Source organism: Heteronotia binoei, chromosome 3 (assembly GCF_032191835.1).
Source record: "Heteronotia binoei isolate CCM8104 ecotype False Entrance Well chromosome 3, APGP_CSIRO_Hbin_v1, whole genome shotgun sequence".
Lineage (NCBI taxonomy): Eukaryota > Metazoa > Chordata > Lepidosauria > Squamata > Gekkonidae > Heteronotia > Heteronotia binoei.
The window spans coordinates 98453569-98470993 of NC_083225.1; the positions used below are offsets into that span (position 1 = coordinate 98453569).

The window sequence follows — 17425 nt, forward strand, 5'->3', positions numbered from 1 at the left end:
AGTGACCATCATTCATAACATGAATAACCAGTTCTTATCTACATTGAGTTTCATTTTCCATATTGTTGTAACTTCACCCATTTAGAAGGATCCTACTTGAACTCTTTATAATCTCCCTTGACTTTCACTGTCCTGAGTAATTTGGAACCATTCTCAAACATGGTCACTATACTGCTCACCCTCATTTACACACAAACTAAACAGCAACAGTCCCAATAGCAGTCCTTGTGGCACCACAGTGCTTATTGTCCTCCATTAGAAGAACTGTTACCTTATTCCTGTTCTTTGCTTCCTGTTGCTTAAACACATTTTCATGTTTAAAACAATTTTATTGGTAACATATGGTAATAAATCTATATCTTGCATCTTTTTTAAAAAAGCTTCTTTTATCTACTCCATATATTACTTTCTACCCACCCCTCCCCGTTACTTGACCCCCGCCGGTGTTATTTACTTAAAATGCAAATATTTAAAGGTACCCTTAACTATTAAAACAAAAATTTATATTCTTCTTCTTTTTAAAACTTAATCATTATCAAAGATTGTCCAATGTCCTTTTATTTTTCACTCTTTTTCTACATATCTTCTAAACTTTTTCCATTCCATCTTAAAAACTTCTAAATCATAGTCTCTTAATATTCTTGTTAATTTGTCCATTTCACTCCATGTCATAACTTTTATAATCCAATCTCATTTCTCTGGTATTTTTTCTTGCTTCCACAACTTTGCATACAATGTCCTAGCGGCTGAGAGCAAGTACCAGATTAAAGTTCTATCTTCTTTTGGAAATTTTTTCATTTGTAGTTCCAACAGAAAAGTCTCTGCAACTTTGTTAAACTCATATCCCAAGATCTTAGAAATCTCTTGCTGAATCATCTGCCAAAACATTTTAGCTCTTTCACAAGTCCACCACATATGGTAGAAAGAACCTTCATGCTTTTTACATTTCCAACATCTGTCTGGCATCTTATTATTCATCTTTGCCAATTTTTTAGGAATCATATACCATCTATACATCATCTTAAAACAGTTTTCTTTAATATTTTGACATGTTGAAAGTTTCATAGAGTTCGTCCACAAATATCCCCAAATTTCTATCTGTATTTCTTTATTTACATTAATTGCCCATTTAATCATTTGCGATTTCACTACTTCATCTTCTGTAGACCATTGTAGAAGTAATTTCTATACTTTTGAAATTAATTTATCATTATCTCCACGCAGAACTTTTTTCAATTCTGTTTGCTCTTTCCTTATTCCTTCAGTTTTAATATCATTCTCCACCAAGCTCTTTATTTGTTGCATTTAAAACCAATCATATTTATGATTCAACTCTTCAGCAGTTTTCAGTTCTATTATGCCACTTTGTATTTTTAGTAATTGATTATATATGACAACCACTTTTCTTCACCTATCTCAGCCGTTATTTTTATTACTTCAGCGGGCACTATCTATAACGGTCTTCTCTCATCTCCATATTTCTTGTATTTAATCCATGTATTTAGCAAATTATTTCTTATATAATGGTGAGAGAAAAAAACGTCCATCTTCTTTTTCCATAATACAAATATGCGTGCCAGCCAAATTTATTTCCGTGACCTTCCAACACTAAAAGTTTTTTAACAACGTTATCCATTCTTTCAGCCACACTAAACAAACTGCTTCCTGATATAATTTTAAATTCGGCAGTTGAAACCCACCTCTTTCTTTTGCATCTGTCAAAATTTTCATTTTAATCCTTGGTTTCTTCCCAGCCCATACAAATTCTGAGATTTTCCTTCGCCGTTTATCAAATTGTTTTCCATTCTTCACAATAGGAATAGTTTGAAACAAATACATTATTCTTGGTAAGATATTCATTTTGATTGCAGCTATTCTACTCAACAATGACAAATTAAGCTTATTCCATTTTAGCATGTCTTCATCCATTTTACGCCATAATTTCTCATGATTATTTTTAAACAGATCAATATTCTTCATTGTTATCTCCACCTGTATGTATTTTACCTTAGAGGTGACTTTACAACCCGTTAGTCTCTGTAATTCTTGTTGCTTGTTCATCCGCATATTTTTACACAGAATTTTTGATTTTTCTCTATTAATACAAAGTCCCGCCAGCTCCCCATACTCTTGTATTTTAGCTAGCAGCAAAGGTGTAACTTGTATGGGGTTTTCATTTATAAACATTATATCATCAGCAAAAGCTCTATATTTGTAAGTAAATCCTTAATCCTTCTATTTCTCTTTCTTCTTGATTCTGCATCAATAATATTTCAAGAGTCATTATAAACAACAATGGTGAAAGCGACAGCCTTGTCTAATACCTTTGCTAATTTTCATATCTTCTGTAAGATCTGTGTTTATATACAACCTTGCACTTTGTTCAGAATATATTGATTTTATCATTCTTATAAAGTTTTCACCCAGCTCCATTTTTTCCATTTCTGCAAACATAAAGTCCCAATTTAAATTATCAAATGCTTTCTCTGCATCTGCAAAGAATGATACTACTTCTTTTTCTGGATGCCTTTCATAATATTCTACAATATTTTCAACAGTTCTAATATTGTCTCTTATTTGTCTTTTGGGAAGAAACCCTGCTTGATCTTCCTTTATAAAGTTTATCAAATGTTGTTTAAGCCGTTCTGCCAAGATTCTTGTAAATATTTTATAGTCATTATTTAATAGCGAAATTGGTCTATAATATTTTACGTTCGTGACATCTCTATCTTCCTTAGGTATCAACAAAATAACAGCTTCTTTCCATGTGTTTGGTACTTTCCCTTTTATTCTTATTGTATTCATCAACTTCTGCAGTTTTGGTATTAACTCATCTTTAAAAGTTTTAAAATATTTAGCTGTATATCCATCAGGCCCAGGTGCTTTTCCATTCTTCATTGCGTTAATTGCTGCTTCAATTTCTATTTTTTTCAATTGGATCATTCAAAACTTTTCGCATATTTTCAGTTAAGGGCTCTATTTTTATCTTTTGTAAATATTCATCCATCTTCTCTGTCTTTATTTTAACACCTTTAAACAATTTGGCATAGTACTTAAAAATTCTCTTTTTATTCCTTCTTGAGTAACCACTTCTCTTCCATCTACCACAATTCTGTTAATAATTCTATTTTCTCTCTTTTTCTTCAATTGCCAAGCCAAATACTTTCCCAGTTTATTTGCTCCCTCAAAGGATTTCTTCTGAAGTCTTTTCAAATGCTATTCCACTTCTTTATTTAACAAATGTCTCAATTGAGTTTGTAATATTATAATTTTCCTAAAAAATTTCTTTCTCCCTGGCCTTTTTCTCAACCCCCCTTCCTTTTTCTTTTTTTCATTTTGAATGTCCAACAACTGTTTTTCTTTTACTCTCTTATCTTTATTATTCAAAGTAATCAACATTCCTCTCATTACTGCTTTATAGGCATCCCAGACCGTCTGGGACCCTCCTTGTCATTCACTTGGAAAAATGCTTTAGTTTCATTTTCTAGGTATGTCATTGTTTCTTTATTCTGTAGCAAATCTTCATTCAATCTCCATCTTCTCACCTTCTTGGACAGTTTTGTAATCCACATTATTGGGTTATGATCAGCACCAATTTTAGGTAAAATCTCTATTTTCCTTGTTATAAGACCTAAATCTTTAGTTCCCCACAATGTGTCAATTCTAGAAAAAGTTTTGTGTCTTGCAGAAAAGAAAGTATAGTCCCGAACTTCAGGGTTAAATTTCCTCCATATATCTTCCAAATTTTCTTGTTTAACCAGTTCAAAAAAAGACTTTGGCAATTTTTCTTCTTTACTATTGTTTTTTTTCCCTCCCGACCTGTCCAATGAGTTCTTAACTGTTCCATTAAAATCTCCCATTATCAAAACTTGGTCATAGGTCAATTCATCAAGCTGTTGTATAATGTCTTTTTAAAAAGCATCCTTTGCACCATTAGGCGCATACAATCCCAATAACAGTGTTTTTTCCCATTTAATATTGTCTCTACTGCTACAAATCTTCCATCTTTATCTTTAAACACTAATTTTGGCTCCAATTCTTGTTTAATATAAAAAACCACTCCCCTTTTCTTCTGTTCAGCCAATGAAAAAAATTCCACTCCCAATTGTTTGTTCCATAAAAATTTATAATCCTTTTGTTTAATATGCACTTCTTGCAGACAAATTATATTAGTTTTGTTTCTTAATCCAATGAAATATTGCCCTTCTTTTTTGTGGATAATTTAGTCCATTTACATTCCAAGACAATAATTTATTATCCATGATGGTGCAAATTCTTCATTTTTTCAAAAAATCTACGCATATCCTGTGCATTTGTAATTGTTATTCTTTCCCCCTGGAGTTCAAAGCTCAAGCCTTCAGGTATTATCCATCTAAACCTCATTCCATTGTCTCTCAATTTTTCTGTCAACTTTTTATATGTTCTTCTATCATTTCTCCTTGGGAGCCCCCTCAGCCTGGAGGAAGTTGACAGGATTCTCTTATCGGCTCGCCCAACAACTTGTAAATTGGACCCATGCCCTTCCTGGCTTATTAAATCTTGCCAGGGGAATCTTAGATATCCTGTACGGGATATCATAAATAGATCCCTAACGGAAGGGCACTTTCCAACGCCACTCAAAGAGGCTGTGGTCCGTCCCCTCTTAAAAAAACCATCTTTAGATCCGGCCCAATTGGCACACTATCGGCCGGTTTCAAATTTGCCCTTTCTGGGTAAACTTATTGAGAGGGCAGTGGTGATGCAATTACAGACCTTCCTGGAGGACGCTTCCGTCCTTGACCCATTTCAGTCCGGCTTTCGCCCGGGACACGGGACGGAGACAGTGCTGGTTGCCCTAGTGGATGACCTTCAACGGCATCTGGATCGGGGTGGCTCGGCGGTGCTGATGCTGTTAGACCTGTCGGCAGCGTTCGACACGGTCGACCATCGGCTACTGACGTGCCGCCTCGCTGACGCGGGGATACAGGGGTTGGCCTTACAGTGGCTTTCCTCTTTCCTAGAAGGTCGGGGACAAAGGGTCGCAATTGGGGAGGAGCTATCCCGAAGGCGCACACTCGATTGTGGTGTGCCCCAAGGGGCGGTTCTCTCCCCGATGTTATTTAACATCTACATGCAGCCTTTTGCCCAGATTGCCCGAAGGTATGGGCTGGGGTGTCACCAGTATGCTGATGACACCCAGCTCTATCTACTGATGGACGGCCAGCCGGTCTGCGCCCCGGGAAATCTTGACCAGGCATTATGGGCCGTGGCTGAGTGGCTCAGGCTGAGTGGGCTGAAGTTAAATCCTATGAAGACAGAGGTCCTTTGCTTGGGTCGCCACGGCCCGGGGGGGGGATCCCCCTGCCAGCTTTTGACGGTGCGCCGTTGACGGCGGCGGACAGAGTCAGGAGCCTGGGGGTGCTGTTGGAGCCTTCCTTAAAGAAGGAGGCCCAGATAGCAGCCGCTGCCAAGTCCGCATTTTTTCATCTTAGGCGGGCAAGGCAGCTGGCCCCCTTCCTGGAGCGCGACGATCTGGCAACAGTGATCCATGCTACGGTCACCTCGAGGTTGGACTGCTGCAATGCCCTCTACATGGGGCTGCCCCTGTCCCGGACTCGGAAATTGCAGCTGGTGCAGAATGCCGCGGCCCGGCTGTTACTGGGTCTCCCAAAGTGGGGACACATTCGGCCGGGTCTTTGGACTCTGCACTGGCTCCCAGTGATGTACCGAGTCTGGTACAAGGTGCTGGTTATTACCTTTAAAGCCCTATATGGCCTGGGACCTGCCTACCTGAAGGACCGTCTCTCCCCACATGTTCCCCAGAGAGCACTGAGGTCAGGAACACAAAATCTCCTCACTATCCCTGGGCCAAAAGAAGCCCGCTTGAAAGCCACCAGAGAAAGGGCTTTCTCCGTTATGGGCCCCACATGGTGGAACCAGCTGCCGGAAGAGGTGAGGGCCCTGCGGGACCTGGTTCAGTTCCGCAGGGCCTGTAAGACGACCCTCTTCCGGCTAGCCTACACCTAGCTGGGATGAAGACTTCATGTAACTGGCTAGCCATCTGTTGATACGAAATTGAAGTGTTATTGGTTTTAAGGTTTTACTGTTTTATGAAATTGAAACGTACTGGTTTTTAAGGTTTTATCTGTTTAATTATTTAATTGCTTATACCTAAAATTGTTTAATTTTATGCTTGATAAACTGTTGGAAGCCGCCCTGAGCCACTCGTGGGAAGGGCGGGATACAAGTCCCGAATAAATAAATAAATAAAAATAAATAAAAATTTATCACTTCCAGAAGCTGGGATAGAGGCAGCAGTGGCATCAAGTCTGAAGTTCTGACCTGAAATCATTCTGTGACATTCATAGAGTTATCGCACAGGAATGGCTGCCTAGAGGCCTGCATCAACATACTATGGACTACAGCTCTCAGCATCTATCTCAGGCTCAGCCCTCATATCTCTATCTCCAAACACATTTTAAACCTGTCCTTTGATCCCTTGGAGATCGATCACGATGGGTAGCTGTGTTAGTCTGTCTATAGCAATAGGAAAGAGCAAGAGTCCAGTAGCACCTTAAAGACTAATGAAATATATGTCAGGGTATGATCTTTTGTGAGTCACTGCTCACTTCTTCAGATACAACTAGAATGGGAATCCATCTTTCATATATGTGAAAATGGAGTGATTTCAGATGCCAAATGGTACAAATTAGAAAAAACAACAGAAACTGAGTAGTACTCATTTCTAAATGATGTTCGCTGGCAAATGACAATAGCAGGCATGACATCCACATTGGTTGAATTGAGACCTAGGTTTCCTGTCTCATTACCAATGCTGATTTCTCCATGCCTACTACTTCTCTGCATTATTTATATAGCTAATGCTCAACTGTCCCTTCTGTGTGCAGATAATTATTTCCACAGAGGACATGTTCCCCAACAGGTTTTTCTAGACTCAGGGGGGCTCCATGGGTCTGCAGAAAAATTGATCCTCCTCACCTCAGTTCTCTACGCTGGTGGGAGGGTTTGTGGCCCCATACAGTGCTGGGTGAGGAGTGAAGAAGCCCCAGGCCTGCCCCAGCGTTCACCACAGCCCTGTAGCTGCACAGGCTTCCCAATACAGAGGGATGCCACCCAGCACTAGCTCACACTCTCAAACAGTGACTGTCAAAGTTTTATGTAGTGACACGATAACTTAAACACACACTGTTAAAAAGTAGAAAGCAGCAGCCAATTTTAAAAACCTTTACAAGCCTTAAAAGTAGCACAACCATCAAATCAATATACAGACTAGTTGGTATTCACATACAGCTAAGCCAGGAGGGGACAAATAAAAGGAAGGTCTAAATAGCAAGGGAAGTTTTAAAAGGATATCTTCCTACACTGCAGTCTCCCAAAAAATGCAGTTACAACTTAAACTACAACACGTGCAGCATTTTGTTGTGGGTCCCCACTTGACACCTAACCCAATCACTCCTGCTGTTGTCATTCACCTGCTATTGTCATTTGCCTGCTAATGTCATCCAGCATCTGAAATCATTCCACTTTCCAATATATAGATGGATTCCATTTTAGCTGTTATCTGGAGAAGTGAGCTCACTCACAAAAGCTCAATACACTGCTGCATATTTTGTTAGTTTTTAGTGTGCTACTGCACTCTTGCTCTTTTCTGTTTTTATCCCTTGACAGCTAAGTTTGTTCAGAAGTCTTTGATGAAAAGTATTTTGTCACCCTTATCTATATGCTAAGAACACTTAAAAAGATTGGTGAGGTAGGACTTTCTTTTCCAGAAGTAGTACCTGAAAGTCCCTATTTAGTATTAATTAGGAAATACCTGAAACAAAGCAGGGAATTTCAGGCACTGGTTTTGATCAGAAATGTCCACATGCACACCCTTAATAGATGCGACACCAGAGGGGTTGTATAGTAGTGTATTTTTCTTATTATACATATTGTTTTACTGTTGACATTATGATATCGTTAGCCGCCCTGATCCTGCTTTGGCGGGGAGGACGGGATATAAATATGAAAAATAAATAAATTATAGCCAGTGGTTTAAACAATTAAATGTCTGATAACATTAGCTGATATGGTATTGCTTCTGAGGACAAAAACTAATACGATTTTTTTTTTAAAAAAAAATCTTGGGAACTCCTTTAGAAACATTTATTCTGTTATTGACAAATAATTCTGTGAAACAGATGTAGGGTTGCCAGGTCTCCTCTGGCTACTGGCAAGGGATGGGGGCTGGGGGCAAGGTTACTAGATCCAGTTCGGGAAATTCTTGGAAATTTGGGGAAGGAGCATGGAGAGAATCAAGATCTCTTCCAGTGGGGTACAATGCCATAAAGTCTACCCTCCATTTTCTCCCGGGGTACTGACCTCTGCAGTCTGCAGAAGAGGCATAATCTCAGGAGATCCCCAGGCTGGCATCCCTAAATTGGATTCCATGGATCCATGCCACTAACAGTGATACTTTCCTCCAATGCAAGGAGCTGTCTATGGAGGAAAGGGCCGCTATTAGTGGAGGAGATCTGTGGGATCTTTCTGTGTGACAAAGTGTAAATTATGAGTAAATTATTTTGAATGTTCACTCCTTTCATCTAAGGTCGTGGTGGAAATACCTGGCTGAGTCCTGTGGGAGCTGCCTTATCAACTCTACATGTCACCGTTCCATTATCTTCTGAACTGGGACAAAGGATTCCTTTTATTCAACATCTAGTTTCTCTAGCAGTTGTGGAGTCTGTTAGATCAATACCTGGATACCAGGTATTTTTTTAAAAAAATTAATTCTGTTATTTTTCTTTCTCTTCAGCTAAAGGACTGGCATATACAATTGTTAGGTCTGACTTTACTTCATTAGCATCACTCCACAAAGAAAATTCCATTTATTCTGCCCTAAGTTTATATTTATTTGTTCGTAAGTAATATTGAAGATATTGTAGTGAACAAAATACATATTTAGTAGAATGAAGCTAACAGCCCATTCTGTTTTAATGTGCACTGTAACCCAGTTCCTGTAATCAATGTGTGTTTGCATTTTGGTCTAATTCTTGCTTTATTTTTGTTATAAAAATGATGAGGAAAATTGGGAAGAAACTGACAATTGCCTCTTTAGATTTTGTTAGAGCAATTTCAGTGGTCACTTTAGCCTTTTTAAACATTTTTTCATCCTTTGTTTAATTTGCAAAGGTTTTTCCCCAAGCTGTGAAGCATGAAGCTAACCATTTCCTCTCAGGAGGGAATCAAGTGTCCTGTCATGACTGCTCAAATTACAAACCAATCTTAACACGTCATTTATTTTCTTTGAACATAACCAATTCTGAATATTGGCTAACTGTAAGACATTGGTATTTTACAGGACTAGTTAACAAAAACGTATCCATGCCCTGCACTTATTTACGTATGAATTTCATTTAAGGTGGTATCCAGTAGCATTTCCTTTAGGAGTTGTCTTTGATTAACACTTCCCAGCTTCAGGTTTTCATAACTTGGCTCTGAAAATGCTGTATGATGGAATTTAAAGTAATATTTTAATTCACTGTGGTGTGGAACTGTTTAATGTAGAAATCTTTGAAATATCTGCAAAAACACCTCGTGTGCAAATGTAATCCCTTTTTTCCCTTCTTTTCAGTGAAAAAGGATTTTATTGAAAGTTTTGTCGTAGTACAAATTTAACATAATAACAATACAAGTTATATAATAGCAGTAAACTTGTATTATCTCTATCAGTCAATTTAACCTAAACTAAATAAAGACAAGAAAGACTTCTAAAAATAAATTAACTTTTTATAATATGGATTTTTGGGGATGATGTCATTCTCTGAAAGATACATTAGAAGAGGGTACTATGTAGCAACTAAGTGCTTTTCATATTGGTCATATGAGATGTCGTTTGTGTTGTAAGCAATCTTGCACATAATAAATGTGTCCCACACTCTTTTATACCACATTTCTAGATTGGGTAACGTTTTGTTCACCCATGTTGAAGCAATAACCAGTCTGGCTGAGGCGATTAACATTTGTACTAATTCTGCTTTGCTAGTGCTGATTTTTGTTCCTTTCCAGTTACGCAGCAGAAAGATGCCTGGTTCTACCGGTAAGTCTACCGATGTAATTTTTTTGATTCGGAGCTTTATCTGTTGACAAATGTAATCCCATTGACATCAGTTGTCCAAATAGTGTTTTTGCTTCTTTTTATGCTTTAATAATTTAGCTTTTCAGACAAAATATAACATGTGGTTTTAATTGTACGTTGTCATGAGCAGGACTTTGAAGGGGCGGCAATTCCCAACTGTTCCTCAATGTGTGGAGCACAAGTAAAGGGGGGGGGGGGGTTGTGCACTTGGGGGACTCCCCAGGTGTGCAGAAAAATCTTACATCTTTAAAAAAAAGTATACAGGGGATACTTAAATCCCCCCAGAAGTAAAACAGCATTATCTGTGCATGTGCAGAGAATAGGCTATCTACCAAGGCTATCTAGCCTCAGATTTCTCAAGGCTGGCAGGGCCCAAGCACAGTTAGGTCATGGTTCCCTAAGCCAGCGAGACCGTGGAAAAAACTGCTGGAGCTGTGAGGGAAGCTGTGGCAGCAAGAGCTGTCCCCATAGCTGCTAGGATTGCCGTGGCAAAAACTGTCCCTGCCACTGCTGGGACTGCAACCGCAAGAACTGTCCCCAATACCACCAGGACCACCAGCAAAGAAGAGGATGGTAGGGTTGCAGCTTCCTAGGCTTCCCAAGCCAGTGCCAGGAAAACTTGTCGAGCCACAGAAGAATGGCAGCCCGCCTCATGGGGACCCATGGAGCCCATTCTGGCTACTGCAAAGGTTACAGGGTTTGACTCCCGAGGCCCTGAAGCAGGAGCCTTCCAAAGGCTGAGCACAAGCAAGGGAGGAAGGAGAAAGGAAGGGAAAACATTGACTTATTTTTCCAACGAACAGGAGCAATGGGAGCTGAAGGAAAAGACGCTGAGTACAACCACACATGTCAAGTCTGTCTATAACTCTGGCTCAAACACAAAGCATGCTGGGTAGAACCAAAGTATAACCAAATGCTGCTAGCTTACCCTCTCTTCCTTTCCCCCCTCCTTTAGAGATCTGGTATTGCTTTGAAATGGTAATGTGTGAAAAGTCTTATCTGTTCCTTCTCAGCCCAGGCTTGAGGGAGAGGAAGGAGCCTGGAAGCATCAGGGCCATGCGGGCCTCTAATCAACATGAGAATGTATTTGTAACATCTATGTGTGAATGTCCTCTGCACAATTCCTGCCCCCCCGCAGGAATCCTTTTGAAGTATACCTTATATGCAATGTATCTACTGTATGGACTTTAGTCTTTTCAACACCTGGCTTAGGCCACAAGTAAACAGTATCAATAAAGTAGAGTCTTTGTATCCACACTGACTCATCATTGAATCTGCAGACTTGACAACACATACTCACACACAGGAAGACAGATAAGCACCAGAGACAAGGGGGGAGGAGCCAAGGAAGGAGGTTTAAAAGGAAAACACAGAGAAGCCAATGGAGAAGAGTAAAAGGAAGACAGACCAGAGAATTCATAATCCATTCATGAGAACTGGAACAAGGGGGAGGCACTAACAGCAATTACAAAAACAAGCCACAACACATTATGTAACATTTTGTTGTGGGTCCCCTCTTGTAAATAAATAATAGCTTGCTTGAACCAAATGTGGGTCAGCTTGGCACAGTTACCCTTGAAGAGGCAGAGGACTCTTCAGAAAATAAATGAGCATGTGAAGAATCTCCCAGCTCACAGCCACTTTCTGTAAATAGCCTGCTGCAAAAAACTACTTCTGCACTGCCAAATAATGATTTGCAGCCTGATAGCAACATTCCAGCTATTCAGCCCCATTGCTCAGAATCAGGAAGCATCCCACCATCTGCCTTGCCTCCCCTGTCTCCAGAACTGTTGGAACACAGACGAAAGGAGGATTCGACACGAGATGCTGGAAAGAAGGTGGATTGTGCGATTACCAGCCCAGAGACATCTGGATCCAGACAGTGAGGATAGGTGCGCACAAACCTGCATGATGCAATCCAGCTGCAAGACAACTATCTCTGTTATAAAGGGTGGAGAATGGCTGTGGAAGCAACACATCATCTTACTCCTGACCTTACCACCACTGCCTCTGCCTCATGACTCTGGCTCTTTGGACCATGTTTGGACCCTGGACCTGTTCTTGCTGCCAAATTGCTTACTCTATGTTTGATCTGGGAGCTGGACTCTGGCCTCCCTATGCCAGTTGTACCTATGCCTCATCTCGCTCACACTGCAGCTCAGCTGACTTGCCCTGTACCTAGGACAGTTCACTTCCATTTGTAACTTCATTTACCTCCATGGAATGGGAAGCACCACTGCTGTACTGAAGGATTTAGCTGTGGAGACACAACCATTCCAGGCAGAGGTAATTCATCTCACCAGTGGCATAGCTGCACTCCAGCTGCTGCTCTTCACAACCGCCTCTCATGCCTGCCCCTTTCCAAACAAGGAAAACGTTCAATTAGTTCTCCAGGTGACTTTCATAGAATCATAGAGTTGGAAGGGATCTCTAGGGTCATCTAGACCAACCCCTGCACAATGCAGAAAACTCACAAACACCTCCACCTAAATTCACAGGATCTTCATTGCTGTCAGATGGCCATCTAGCCTCTTTTAAAAACCTCCAAGGAAGGAGAGCCCACCACCTCCTGAGGAAGCCTGTTCCACTGAGGAATCACTCTAACGGTCAGGAAGTTCTTCCTAATGTTGAGCCGGAAACTCTTTTATTTTAATTTCAACCCATTGGTTTTGGTCTTACCTTCCGGGGCCACAGAAAACAATTCCACACAAATCCTCTATATGACAGCCCTTCAAGTACTTGAAGATGGTGATCATATCACCTCTCAGCCGCCTTCTCTCCAGGCTAAACATCCCCAGCTCCTTCAACCTTTCCTCAAAGACTTGGTCTCCAGAACCCTAACCATCTTCATTGCCCTCCTCTGGACCTGTTCCAGCTTATCTATATCCTTCTTAAAATGTGGTGTCCAAAACTGAACACAATACTCCAGGTGAGGTCTTACCAGAGCAGAGTAAAGCGATACAATCACATCACGTGATCTGGACACTATACTTCTGTTGATACAGCCCAAAATTGCATTTGCCTTTTTAGCCACCGCATCACACTGTTGACTCATGTTCAGTGTATTATCCACTAAGACCCCTAGATCCTTTTTGTACATACAGCTGATAAGACAAGTCTCCCCCATCCTATAACCGTGCGTTGGATTTTTCCTACCTAAATGCAGAACTTTACATTTATCTCTGTTAAAATTCATTTTATTGATTTTAGCCCAGTTTTCCAGCCTGTCAGGGTCATCCTGTATCCTGTTTCTGTCATCTTCCGTGTTTGCAACCCCTCCCAATTTAGTATCATCTGCAAATTTAATAAGCATTCCCTGTATTCTTGAGAAACCCATGCTGGCTCTTAGTACTCAAGAACAAGTCATGTCAAACTAAACTGATAAATTCTGGTCTTTATCCATGGCCACGTATGGTACAAGGATTTTCGAAATCAGTGATTCTTAAAATAGGAATGGCCTTCAAGTCTTTGATACCATAAATATGCATGCCACCCCATAGTAAGATCATGTCCTTCTAACAACAATTGTCTCTTGTCATTCAGCAGTATCCAGTCTCTTACCCATAGAAGCGCAGAAGCTTTATAATACAATTGCCAGTCTGGAAGGTCCATACCTGCTCTTAATTTCAAATCTTGCAGTGTCTTTAATTTAATTCTAGATTTTTTGCCTTGCCAAACATATTTGGCGACCATCTTGTTCAGTTCTTGAAAAAATCCACTATTTAAAAATATTGGAATAGTTTGAAACAGGAATAGTGACCTTAGGAGGATATTCATCTTTATTAAGGCTATTCTTCCCATTAAAGATAGGTTCAAGTCGTGCCATTTTTCCAAATCTTTTTTAATTTCTTTAAGTAGTTTTTGTCATAATTATCTGTTTAAGTTGCTACACTTATTTGAAATAACAACACCTAGATATTTGATCCTTTTTTCATACAAAAACCCTGATTTTTGCTGGAAGGATTGAATTTGTTCCATCGTCATATTCTTTGTCAAAAATTTTTGTTTTATGGTAATTAATATTTAATCCTGCCCAGTAACCAAATTGTTTAATCTTATTTATAAGGCAGTCTATTGAGTCCATGGGTTATTCTAATATAAAGATTAAATCATCTGCGAAGGCTCTGTTTATATTGTTCATCTTTTATCACAGCTCCCTTTATACTTGTATCTTCCGTTATTTGATTATTCAGTACCTCTAGAGATAAGATAAAAGTAGAGGTGACAATGGACAGCCTTGTCTTGTACCTTTTTGAATGTTAATTACATCTGTTAGTTCATTGTTCACGGTCACCCTTGCATTTTGCTTCTACTGCTCTCAAATTTTCACCACATTCCATGCCTTTCAGTTGCTGTAGCATAACGTGCCAACGAACATTATCAAAGGCTTTCTCAGCATCTAAACAAATTAAAGCCAGTTGTTTCTCTGGATGAGTCTCATAATATTCCAAGATATTACAAAACTGTTCTGACATTATCTTTCAAATATCTTTTAGGAAGGAATCCTGCTTGATCATAATGTGTTATGGACTGTAGAACTTTCTTCAAACGTTGTGCCAATATTGCAGCAAAAATTTTATAATCCACATTTAAAAGGGAGATTGGATGATAGTTTTTAATATCTTTCAAATCATTATTTTCTTTTGGGATCAAAGATATTGTAGCTTCTTGCCATGAAACTGGTATTTGGCCTTTCTCTTGAATCTTTTCAATAAGACGATTAAATGATAAGAGTAATGACTCTTCATAAGCTTTGTAGAATTCTGCAGGCAATCCATCTGGACACGGAGTTTTACCATTATTTTGAGATGCCATTGCATCTCCAAGTTCCCTTATTGTTATTGGCTCATTTAAAAATTTTTGTTGTTGTTCTGTAAATTTATTGAGATTATTTTGGTTGATATAGTCTTCTAAATCTATTTTATGAACGTGTTTATCTTCATATAATTTTTATAGAACTGTTCCACAATTTGACATATTTCTTGCTTTTGAGTTTTCTCTTTGTTGTTCTCATCTTTCAGTGTTGTAATTATTCTTTTGGCCTTTTATTTTCTCATCCTATAAACCAACCACCTTCCAGGCTTGTTGGCATGTTCAAAAAAATCTTTGTCTAGCATACCTCTATTTAATCTTCATCTCTTCCATAAGAATTAAATTCAATTTGATTTAAGAATTAAATTCAATTTGATTTAAGAATTAAATTCAAATTCAATTCAATTTAATTCAATTCAATTATTTCACCTTTTTTTGAAATTCATATTTTGTTGGCTGTTTTTAAAGATTCTTTTCAGCTTCTCCAGCTTGTGACATTAAGTTTAAGTTTTCAGTTCTTTCTTTTTTTTTGATACTATATCAAATTGCAAGACCCCTATAATAAGCTTTAGCAGTGTCCCAAACTATTTGCATCTTTACCTCTTGTGTTATGTTCTGTTTAAAAAAGGATTCCATTTCCACCTTAGATTCTTTGAGAAAGTCTTTATCTTTCAAAATTTAAATATTGAGCCTCCATGATCTTCTGGTCTGTGGGCCTTTGAGCTTTATCATTACAGGGCTATGGTCTGAAATGTCTCTTGTTTGAATTTCTGTATCAACTAAGTCTTTAATCATACTTGCAGAGAGCCAACACATATCGATTCTTGACCATGTTTGGTGGCTAAATGAATAGTAAGTAAAGTCTTTGGAGTTGGGATATCTTGTTCTCCATACATCAACCAAATCAATTTCTTCTGCTAATTTCCAAAAACTTGTTGGCAACTGAAGACCTTTACTTTTCATCTGTTTGTGCATTTTTTGTCCAGTTGTCTGTCAGAAACTGCATTGAAATCTCCTATTAGACAGTATTCTACATACTCCACATTTGATAATTTAAGATGCAAATCTTGAAAAAATTTCTCTTGATGATCATTTGGGGCATAGATATTTACAAGTAAACATTTTTTATTATCCTCTGTAATTTCTACTAATAGAATTCTTCCATCTTCAGAAGCGTACTGCAATTGTGGGTTAAATTTATCTTTAATATATATTGCCACTCTCCTTTTCTTCTTGTTCATGTCTGTCGCTGTAAATTACCAAGTTTTTATTTTTCAAAAAATGTTGAGCTTTAGTTAAAATACGAGTTTCTTGTAAACAAATTATGTCCATTTTCATTTTTGTCTTCCTCCTTTTGGCAGGAGAGTTGAGTCCATTCACATTAATTGAAATTATTGAAGCCATTATGGAATTTGCTTAATATTATCTTTCTTATCTTTTTTAGAATGCTGTCTTGTATCTCCGTGGTTCATTTGGATTTTCTTCACCGGAACTTTCTTCTTCCTCCTCATCCTTCTTTTCCTTGCCTTCTTTTTCCTTCACTCTATCAAGAAAATTCTGAGCTTTAAAAATGGAGTTAATCCTGTATCTGTTCTCATAGGTAAAAAGAAGGCCTTCTGGCATTAGCCACATGTAGGACATTTCTCTTCCTCTCAAAAAGTCTGTTAATGCTTGATATTCTCTCCTCTTTTGTCTCACTGGCCAAGGTACGTCTCTTAGAATTTTCACCATCTTTCCAGCTATCATTTTAGGCTTGTCCTTTACTTGCTTCAAAATGTCATCTTTAATCCTCTTTCTTGTGAGTCTCAAATGAACTTCACTAGGTAATTTGTTTCAATTTGTATAGCTCGATGGCACCCATCTAACTTGATCAAACTCTTCTTCTATCCTCTGAGGAGTCACTGGTAAACTTTCAGCCAAGACTTCACTTAAAATTTTCTGTAAATCTTCATTTTTCTCTTCTGGTATATTTTGAAACCTCAACATATAGGCGGCTCTGTCTACTTCCAGCTTCAAGAGTCTAGAATCCTATATACTCTGTTCTTTTTTCCAAATGTTTCACTTTTTGGATAGTCTCTGTCACCTGACCATCTAGTACTTTTAAGGCTTTGTTGGTCTCAGCTGTCTGTCTGCTATTCTCCAAAAGTTCTTGTTTAATCTCTGCCATCTGTTCACCAATATTGTCTACTTTACTAGTCAGCTGTGTTATATGAGTCATTAAGGTGTTTTGCATTTCTTTCATATCTCCCTGCATGGTCGTAAATTTCCCTGGGCCAGGTGGAGTGTTAGGCAAAGGAAATGGTGGCTTTCCTTCTCTGTTATCTTTTTTTTTTACTATTCCTTTGAAACCAATCCAAGCTTTATTTTCTATTCTTATTAGAGTAAGCACACTCATAGCCACAAGTTCAATAATGTCTCTTCAATGTTTGTTTTGAAACTCTATGTTCCTGTTTATAACAGATAACCTAATCTCCACCAAGCGATGCCCTTATTATG

At 38.7% G+C, this 17425-nt stretch overlaps 1 protein-coding gene across 1 annotated transcript in view; it reads left to right on the top strand.

Moving 5' to 3' along the window:
- The window catches only part of HLCS (holocarboxylase synthetase), a 303409-nt gene that overhangs the window by 232597 nt on the left and 53387 nt on the right, over positions 1-17425 (top strand). The window contains exon 8 of the mRNA XM_060234279.1: positions 8588-8748. Within this exon, the coding sequence (XP_060090262.1) occupies positions 8588-8748 (161 nt within the window). The remainder of the gene's footprint in view (positions 1-8587; positions 8749-17425) is intronic.